Genomic DNA, 11,143 nt, shown 5'->3' on the forward strand with positions numbered 1-11,143 from the left:
GTGCATATAATGCACTTTGACACCAAAGGTGTCTTTCATGGACCCAACATAATATAAAGGCATGAAGAGAAATCACCATGATGTCATTAATGTTGATTCTTGAAATTCTCGTATTGGAAGGGGAACACAATGATCCTTTGTTTGGTACCCAACAAATTTTCATTTAATTGGTTTGGCATCCATAGTATTGCTTTTATGTTTTTTGTTTTATCTTCAGCTATCTTACAAAGCAGAAAGCATGATGTTTGCCTGAGGACAATTAATGTGGGAACCCACGGGGATGTAAGAGGGATTATCACTGGGAATTTTTGGAAGGATCCCACTGATCCTTCATAAGCCCTGATGGGATTACTTCATATATCCCACTGGGATTTAAGTTGGATTTTAGAACTGTGAATTTTAAGCGGGATCCCACTAAATCCCAGTGGGTGCAATATTATTACTGGGAATTGTGGGCAGTATCTTACTAAATCCCTGTCATAAATCCCAGTGGGATTCCCTAATAATCCCACCAGGATTTAGGTGGGATTTCATAACTGGGCATTTTAAGTGGGATCCCACTAAATCACAGTGGGTGCGATATTATTGCTGGGAATTGTGGGCAGTATCTCACTAAATCCCTGTCATAAATCCCAGTGGGATTCCCTAATAATCCCACCAGGATTTAGGTGGGATTTCATAACTGGGCATTTCAAGCGAGATCCCACTAAATCCCAGTGGGTGCGATATTATTGCTGGGAATTGTGGGCAGTATCTCACTAAATCCCTGTCATAAATCCCAGTGGGATTCCCTAATAATCCCACCAGGATTTAGGTGGGATTTCATAACTGGGCATTTTAAGTGGGATCCCACTAAATCCCAGTGAGTGTGATATTATTACTGGGAATTGTGGGTAGTATCTCACTAAATCCCTGTCATAAATCCCAGTGGGATTCCCTAATAATCACACCAGGATTTAGGTGGGATTTCATAACTGGGCATTTTAAGCGGGATCCCACTAAATCCCAGTGGGTGCGATATTATTACTGGGAATTGTGGGTAGTATCTCACTAAATCCCTGTCATAAATCCCAGTGGGATTCCCTAATAATCACACCAGGATTTAGGTGGGATTTCATAACTGGGCATTTTAAGCGGGATCCCACTAAATCCCAGTGGGTGCGATATTATTGCTGGGAATTGTGGGCAGTATCTCACTAAATCCCTGTCATAAATCCCAGTGGGATTCCCTAATAATCCCACCAGGATTTAGGTGGGATTTCATAACTGGGCATTTTAAGTGGGATCCCACTAAATCCCAGTGAGTGTGATATTATTACTGGGAATTGTGGGTAGTATCTCACTAAATCCCTGTCATAAATCCCAGTGGGATTCCCTAATAATCACACCAGGATTTAGGTGGGATTTCATAACTGGGCATTTTAAGTGGGATCCCACTAAATCCCAGTGGGTGCGATGTTATTACTGGGAATTGTGGCCAGTATCTCACTAAATCCCTGTCATAAATCCCAGTGGGATTCCCTAATAATCCCACCAGGATTTAGGTGGGATTTCATAACTGGGCATTTTAAGTGGGATCCCACTAAATCCCAGTGAGTGCGATATTATTACTGGGAATTGTGGGCAGTATCTCACTAAATCCCTGTGGGATTCTTTCATAATCCCACTAGAATTTAGGTCAGAAATTATTGTGAATTAAAGATATGATCCTACGATTAAAATGCCAGTGGATGGAATCATGTATTCCTTTACAATCCCACTGAGATTTAAGTAGGATTATCACTGGGAACATAAAAAATCCCAGTAGGGCTCCACTTAAGTGCCATATATTAATATCATTGTATAAGTAGCAATAAGGATCACAGAAATTTGGAATGATTCTGGGCTATAAATACATGTATGGCTAGCTGGAATACAGTACTGCAGTATTTCTACAGGAGTCTAGTTGATATTGGTTCCTGGGGCTCAAGTGGAATTACAAATACATCTGCTGTTCCTGGCAGCCTAAATTGTTGTTTATATGACAGCTGTCTGACAGCAACCTGCAGATGGCTGTGTGTTGCCCACATGCTCTGTCCGATTCTGTGACTCACATTTGTTTTATGCCCAGTGTAAGTGATTGCATATACATGTACTTCAACAATATGTACTTTAAATTTCATACTCCTAAGACATAAATATATTATTTTGTCCCTACATCATCTGTGATTCTCGATTGCATGATCAGTGGGGTTAAAATGTTGAAGTACTCTTGTCAGACCTTCAGGTCGTGCCCACAAAGGGAATATATGAAAGTTAAACTCTGCCCAGTAATTCAGCTGACGTCATTTTTCATTGTGACGCCAGCTTTATACCCTGAGATAGGGTTATTATTGCACTCCCAGGGTTTCAGTCTTCATATACATTGTACCCTTATCAACATGCGGATAACGATATTGTCCCTAGAATGTTTACATTTATCATACAGAAAGCCAGTCTTGCATATATGTACAGCTGAGCTAACAAAAAACATGATTAATTATATATAATAATTATTGTTATGTTAATGATTATTAGATGGACAAAGGAAAGCAGTTACTTCAGTTTTATAATAGTTGGTGAGATATATGTATTATTAATTCTTACAATTTGATTTTCACAATAGCAACTAAATAACTGCGTTTTGATGTCAGTGGGCCTATATATAGGTCATTGCACCTGTATTAATCATCAAATAATTACTATATTCACGTCATATTCTTCAATTGTTAATGAAGTGTTTAATTTCTCAGGGCTCTTGTTTGGACCTAATCTGGATTCCCAGCGTTAAACTGGCCTGTAATTCAGTAACAATGAAATATATATATATCATTTAGTATTAATTGCTGTTTTATATATTTTACGTTTTGCGCATATATCTAAAACACTGAGGTGATTTCGAATGTTTGAAAAGTCAAACAAACATACCATCGTTTATATCCACTATATGTCGAGCCCACTTTGTGCATATAATGCACATACTTTCACAGGTGCTTGCTTCTTTCTCATCATCTTGTAATGTCATTAGAAGAGAAAAAAAGTACAATATTTCCAACATAATTTATGGAAAGAACCACTTGTTCAGATATTGCAACCCAATGAAATGTTTACATAAGCTTGAATTTTTTGCCAGAAAGATTTTGCTACTACAAGTAAATCTTTCATTATCTCCCTAAAGTTGGTTGTAAAATATATAATTGTTAATAAATATACATTATTGAGTAGTTATTATAGTATTACTCAAAAGATTATGTTTTACCAGATTTATCCAAGATGTCACTGTTTGACTGGAAATGCCATCATGGTCCAGTTTTGGGATTGTCTGTAGGATTAATTAAGAAATAAAAAGACTGAGTAAGAGTTCTGTGTGCACTACAATACCAACATCAAAGCTGTATTGAATAGCCAAATCCAACATGTTTAATACAGAGAACAAAAGAATGAAATAACCACCAGCTTGACAACTCTATGTCTATCTTTTTGATGAATAGGAATTTCATGTGTCACTATTGAAAACCATTTTCACAAGCAGGAAACACAAGCATGTGGGACACTTGTTGCCAAGTTGAAATTAACTCTCTTAAATCAAGATGTTCCGGTCAGCAATGTGGAAAAACATAACAGCCTAGCCACATTCATTACAAATACATGTATGAACATGTTTATAAATATCAAGCCTTTCAAAAAAATAAGTTAAATGACCTCAGTGACAAGAATATTCCATGATTACCAAATATGAAAACGTAATTTTAAAAAAAATCTAGGACAGTAAACTTTTAGCACATTTTTTTGTTAAAAAATAGCTGTTGCTATTACAGGCTTACAGTTATGGAACTCTGAATCCAAAGCATAAGGAATAGTGTCCTGATTTTGACCATATGACTCTGATCAGTGACGTTTTTGTCCTATAATGACTATATATATGTCTAGTACATTTCATGAACCAGACAATCCAATCAGGAAGGCTATCACTTATACATGTAATTCTTTAGCATTTAGAAACTGTAAATTTCTCATTCCAGAGCCAGCTTACTGAAGACAGGATGTTGAAATTTATAGATTTTATGTGTCTTTCAAAGAGCTCCAACTGCATATATATGGCCTAGCTATACACAGCTTGTTATTTTTAGTTCATAATACTTAGGCCTACATTCTATTACTAAACAGCACTAAATTTTAAAGATAATTCGCTTAGGCTTAAGTTTATAGCAAATCAATTGCTGTGTAAATCAACTAGCCTTACTTTTCTGTTTCATGCTGTTTCAGAATCGTTATGTGACCAACTGCCTGCTCCAGAGCATGGGCATCTAGAGGGAGATTTACATAGGCATATCGGGGACAAGGTTTCTCTTGAGTGTATGGAGGGCTATGCTGTGGAAGGCTCTTGGGAGCGAGTCTGTCAAGACAACCGAGAGTGGAGCGGACAACCAGGACGTTGCGTTCGTAAGTCATGTGTTTTGCACTCAAACATTTTAAAGACAGTGCAGTTTGTTACACACTTTGTTTCTGGCCATTAGCTTTTTTACCTCTAACAATAAAGTTAATTTAAAGAAACTATACCAAAAGATTTTGGCAAAAAGCGATCAAATTGAAGTTTTTGTTTTTATTGTAGAATAGACTAAATATTTACCATTTACCAAATATTAACCTAGATTATTTGCGCAGGCATTACCATTTGAAATTGGTTAATTTGTAACGTGTGTCGCTTTATAACTTTTGACACTAAATAGTAGTGCAGACACAAGTCTGATATTTTCTGAAAATTTGAGCTTTTCTCGGTAAACAGAGAATATATGGATTTTTTGTGGTTTATAGCCTCTTTACATGAAAGTTCATACATGGACAAATTTGTTAGACCTCAGGCAAAATAGTGAGAGTTGTATCCAGGCGTGTCCTCGGTGGGGAAGTTTATAGTGGCCTCAGGTTCTGATATGGGACACATTTCTCGTTTTATTATCCCACACTTCTGAAAAAGAAAATGAGGATCTGTATTTGTTTTACATACATAAACGATTGAATTGAGATAACATCTGAGATGAGTCAACCAAGGCCACATGTGAGTCAGTTTAAAATAAGGATATTTAAGTTTTGAAGTAAGATGAAAACATGACTATGCAAGATGTAAGACATTGACTGTGCACATTAAATGTGAAGTCGCAATAAAAACAAATAAGACTGAATTATAAGATATTTAAAATACAGATTAACTTAAAGGTCCAACTTAAACAAATCAAATATGATTTTGTGTGATAGCATTGGTTTTCTGGTGTAGAATTGGGCGAGTGATTGGAAGTCGGCTAAGACATTAAGATGGGTTTGGGCTGTGATAAGTGTCTGTGGCAGAAAGAAAGTGATGAGATCTGAAACACTGTGAACTTTGAGCATGTCAGTTTAGTGCAGAGAGAGGTTGAGTAATTGTAGCGAAATAAGTATTATAAAAGTATGGCAAAAAGTGCTAAGTGCTAGCAGTGGAAGTGTCGTACAAAAATTGTGACACAGGCACCACACTTGGCTGTGGGAGGCCTGTGATGAAGGTGCTAGAGCATAGGTTAACAGATGGGTGATGTTATCCTGTAAAACAATGGGGCATGGGGGTAGACTAAGCTCAGAGCTTGTCAGCGCCCTTGGAGCCTGCGGGGTGAGGAAATTCTGCTATCTGTGATCGAGAAAGACGGCCAGGGAATTTATTTTGCCAGGGATATACTTAGCTAGAGACTGAACATTGTTTCGCAAACATTGACAAGCCGCCAGACTAAGTGCATAACCATTTTTTTTCTGCGTGTTTGCTTATTCATGACAAAGGCTAAGTTGCCATTGAAGAACTGATCTGCTCTGTAGTCAAGCCATGCTTCAACAGAGAAGACAATCTTGTGAAGTTCCAACAATGTTATATTCCGGTGTCTCCATTCAGTAGTCCATTGCCCATAAAGCCTGTGTTTGTGCAAACACAGCACCATAGCCCATTGTACCTGAGGCATCCTTGTCTAGAGCTTTCAAATATCCTGATCCTTGGAAGCTGGCTCTAGAGATTCAGGGAGGAAGTCAACTGCTCATATGTTGGCCTTAGCTGTGTCAGTTACATGTGCAGGCAGTGGGATCTGTCAGATTATAGGGAGGAAACAGGTGCAGGAAGAGGCCAGCTTGGAAAAGTGGGTGGCGCCACACTTGCTTGGCTGGAGCCGGGCAGAGTGATGTCCATTGCCCTTGGAGTTTCACAACAGCATCCTGTGCCACACAGTGGCTGCCTCCCCTGCCTCCTATGTCACAGTAAACTTCAGATTAACTTGTGCCATTGCTAACTCCCTGAAGTATACCACAAGCACAACAAATTTGTATGCAGGTGAAGAAACCAGATGGTCATGCTAAATAAAATGACACCCATGATCACATATAAGTCATAAATAATAAGCCTAGAACAGAGCAGGCAGAGCTGAGCATAGACAGATCATATATATAGAAATAATACAGTCACAAATGACAACTAAGCAGACACAGGGTGGAAACCCTGGGTTATGTCCCTTTGCAAAGACTGAAGCATGAGGTTTTCACACAGCTGCACTAAATAACTCTGTAGGTAGTACCAGGAAAGTGATTTTTTTCCATTAAAATCAGCTGAAATGTCTTCTACTATGGGTGTCCCCCACTGGTAAAATGTTTAATTTTGGTCAAAGTTTAGATACTATTTCAGGGCTTCACAAAAAGTGTAAGTTCTTCAGTCCCCTCAAAATAATGCCTTCAGAATATTCTTGAATAAACACCATGCAAACATGCAAAAAGATTGAAAAATTACAGTAAATCAGCCGATCAGCTGAAAAATTCTCAAGCCCGTAATGTTAGGAGAACATTAATTAAGGAGATTTTCGCCTAAATCTTGGACGTTGCAAGGTGGAGGTGGGCTTTGAGTACGACTCTGCTCAGTGGAGATCGTAATTTCTCTTTGGTGATAAATGAGTCCTATAAGAACGAAGTGCTGAAATACATCTATTCAGAATTTCTATAGAATAATACTTTGACTGCGAAAACAAAGCATGTAAACAGTTAGCCAAGTAATTGGTCAACAGATGAAATTGATTAAAAAAGGCATGAGTGGACATACATCTGGCAGTATTTAACAAATTACAATCAACTTGGGGATGGTCATGGGTTTCCCAGGGCTCTCCCTGGTTTCCTCAGACAATAATGCTGGTTGCCATAGTGTGAGTGAAATATTCTAAAAAATGAGTAAAAGCACCAATCAAATGAATAAATCAAGTAATTTATGAAGTAAATTAATCATTGTTACCGAAAACCTATCGTGTAACCATTGTACAGGTAATTTAAAGTGAGGAAAGATCCCATGTGCACTGCAGTCAGGAGAGTAGAAGTTGTTAAGACCTGATCTGTTAGACAACTACATTAGGGCAATAAGAATGCACGACGGGTAAATTGTAAGGCAGAAGTTTGGAGACAATTCTTCCTTCTACACAGAAAATATTTTAATGTGAACAGACTCGGAGACCTTTAAATCTGGGTGAATGGTATGATTTGCCCACCATCAAACATAAGCTGAGCGGAAATTTCACACAATAGGGTGACCCAGGATGAAAACTTCATTGTGATAAAGGTCAAAAGGAGAGCATGCAACAACAGTAACACCCATTTACTTTGATTGATGCTAACCTAAGTGCACGACAAAGGCTAGGAATAAAAGTAGCAAAGCAAGACGTCTCCTGATTGCCTAGCTGTTTGGAGTGGGGATGAAAGGATAGAACAGACGCGTGTAACTTACCGAGTGTCTTATGAATTGAAAGGATCAATGCCATGGATAACAGGGTGCTAACATGTGACCTCCATGGTGAAGGTTATAATGGTATCGATTTCTGATATAGGAAAAAGTCTGCACGTTTCAGTACAGTGATGATGACATTTATTTGGGTCCGTCTGTTTGTTTGCCCATCTGTTTCGCTTTTCTGCATAAGATAACTTCTTCAGATATTGTTTGATTTGGATTATGCTAAGATGTTGTTTGCAGAGTTTTGTTTTGTGCTACCTTTTGCGTTACAATTATTGATATATACATGTATATATATATATATATATATATATATATATATATATATATAATTGCTGTATACCATTGTTTTCTGATGAGATATTTACTCCCAACAATGTATGTGTAAATGGATAGTTAAAAAAAGGTTGTTCTGCTTGGGTCATACAGAAAAGTCTTCCTTTGTAAATTCTTTTGACAATTGTTTTAGTATTATTCACATTTGTGCAATAATTAGTCTCTCTCTCTCTCTTCTTTTTTCAGGTATTCCACCAGAAGGTAAGAACACACCACAAAAAACAAAGAACAAAACAAAAATAAACATCAGACAGAGAAAAACCTTGACAAACAGTATTATACATTACAGTGGAGTATATGTGGAATGAGCACACCAAACTATCTGTGACCGAGAAAGATGCTGTAATCATCAAACAAGAATAGACAAATAATAACATTTACCACAAAAAAAATTGTATTTTGCCATTGTGCCATTAAGCATCACACCATTTTATGATTATGACCTTGAATTGACTTTGGGATTAATAGTCAAGTTGTCTTAATGATATAATTATTGACTACAAAATTTGACCAGTTGTAATTAAAGAATTAGTCTGACTTCTGTCATAACCAACAAGTATAGCCCCATTCATCATTGAGTCTGCTTATATGTGTAAAATAGGGATGCATAATGGGAATTTTGTCAGTTCCCCTTTTCACTGTTCATGAGGCCTTGGTGGTAACACCGTGTTGACAATGTGGGTGTTTACCCATAAGACCACTTGTCTTCCACAATCGCTATGTCACATATATGGGAAAGCTCATCAGAAATTTGCCAATTGTTGATGGTTTACCCCAGGCACTCTAGTTTCCTCCTGCCATGAAACAGCCCATGATTTTACAAGGACATATATGGTATATTAAACATCAGTCTATGCACATTTTTCTTCTTCAGTTTAAATGGTATACCAGAATATTAAAAAAGAAACGAAGAAAAGAGTATTAAACACCTTTCAGTTGTTTTTGATGAAGTCTTGAAATTTGAGTATATATGGTTTATTTGTGTTCTATGTCTTCTTTGTAGAAAGTATGCCAACAATAGAGCCTGACCTTCCTCGTATGTATCCTCTGTATTTATAATCAGCAAATTTTAGATTTATAGCATAAATCCCTGTTGTTTTTGTTATGGTTGTTTTTATGAAAACTTACCATACACCGTGCCTATGATCTAAACTTGTGCATGCTTATTAAGTTTTGTTGACAATTGTTGTCCTAATTACCCCCGTTTAGCACATTGCCCATTTTCCACATACGTTTTGTCCACACCACTGTTCCAAAAGCACTTCATCTATTTCCATGAAATTTATCATACATCTTCCGTTCCTGTCATCTAAACTTGTGCATTCTGAATTTATTGACAATTTGGTCATTATTCACGTAATCACCCTTGTGTAATATACAGTGTGTAATGGATGTAGAGAGATTTTGTCTATGCTTTTCCTGTTAAAATGTAACACCTAATTCCCTGAAACTTTTTTTGTACATCTTCCCTATTATCTCAACATGTGCATGATTAATTTTGGTTGTTTTAGTCAGTTACCCCATTTTGGATACTTGGCGTAATGAGGCTTTTCCTGCACATAGCTATAAGGACAAGTTGAGGAGTGAACACATCTCATTACTTCTGCTTTAAATACTTTAAGTAAATGCAAACTGAAAGATCATCTCATGCTGATTCTAAGAATATTTCTCATATTGCATGTTTTTGGCATTTTTCTAATCTGTATAAAGCTTAGAGTAGTAAGATGAGTGTTGTGGACAATATAGAATATGGTAAGCACATTCTTGTTATAGTACATGGTTAGCTACTAAGCTTTACTGTCATATCAATATGTGTGTTATATGTATACTGAAAGCAAGGACAAGAGATTTGGTGGTTAAAAAGATGATGGCACATCACTGTACAGTACATATACTATTTATTTCATACATCCCACCATGAATTACCATGCACTCTCTATTTTCACCTCATTCACCCAAAGAAAGATTCTTTGCAACGATATGGCTGAAATAATGTTCGTGTCGTTAAGCCATGATCATTCATTTCTTCACTCACTAAGGAAAGAGGGGCCTCCGTGCCGAGGTGGTTAGCACACTAGCCCGGCGCAATGACATAGAAGCCTTTTGCCAACGCGGTCGCTGTGAGTTAAGTTCAACTCATGCTGGCTTCCTCTCCGGAGGTATGTGGGAATGTCCAGCAACCTGCAGATGATCGCGGGTGTCCTTCCATCATAATACTGGCCACCGTTATATAAGTGAAGTATTCTTGAGTATGGTAAGACCGGGGTTAGGGTCTTAAGTAAAATTGCAACGGGGATGGTCACCGTCATTTATCTTCATTCCATGTATAACGTAGATAGGAAAACTCTCCAAGGCGTTCTCAGTAACAACAAGCATTTATTACACATAACAACATGGGCGTGACCAGACTCTGAGGTCCTTACAACTCCCTCACCTCCTGTCTCTTTGAGAAACAACCATATTTATACATCCAATAGTTTATTTACCTAACTATTAGTAACAGTTGATGCTAGCTCCTGTGTCAACGAGAGCAGACACAGTTCTTTTCCAAGTCGCACTTTCACCATACTACCTTTATTATCGGTATTTAATAAAAAACCTTTTTGTTGTCTATTATTCCTTTTAATCCTTTTCGTCTTTTTGTTCTGTGTTTCTATGACCTTTAGTTTCAACAACATTTATGTTTGCTGAGTGCTTGCTTCGATAATTGTATTTTCTGTAATAATTACTTTGATGCTGACTGGCAGTACAATTTGGGGATCACACTCACCTGCGACATCAGAGTAACTAGCATTTGATCTTATCAGCTTTTTTATTGCTGGTTCTAGGACGTCACTAATTTTAGTCTCTGATGTTTGTAGTGCTTCGTTTTCTTGCTGTTTGTCTAGCTCTACAATATATTCAGCAGTTAGTCCTTTGTCTGCAACTTCATCCATGGTTTTGATATGTCCCATAATGTGCCCTTGTCGAAGAAGGGTGGGCCGTAGTTTCTTGACTGTGAACGCCGTCATATATTGT

The 11,143-nt window shown here is 37.5% G+C and overlaps 1 protein-coding gene across 1 annotated transcript in view; it reads left to right on the top strand.

Moving 5' to 3' along the window:
* LOC135475082 (sushi, von Willebrand factor type A, EGF and pentraxin domain-containing protein 1-like) overlaps positions 1–9,184 on the top strand; it is a 107,230-nt gene extending 98,046 nt beyond the window's left edge. The window contains exons 8-10 of the mRNA XM_064754824.1: positions 4,285–4,461; positions 8,312–8,326; positions 9,129–9,184. Of these exons, the coding sequence (XP_064610894.1) occupies positions 4,285–4,461; positions 8,312–8,326; positions 9,129–9,184 (248 nt within the window). The remainder of the gene's footprint in view (positions 1–4,284; positions 4,462–8,311; positions 8,327–9,128) is intronic.
* Positions 9,185–11,143: the final 1,959 nt, after the last annotated feature.

Source organism: Liolophura sinensis, chromosome 9 (genome assembly GCF_032854445.1).
Source record: "Liolophura sinensis isolate JHLJ2023 chromosome 9, CUHK_Ljap_v2, whole genome shotgun sequence".
NCBI lineage: Eukaryota > Metazoa > Mollusca > Polyplacophora > Chitonida > Chitonidae > Liolophura > Liolophura sinensis.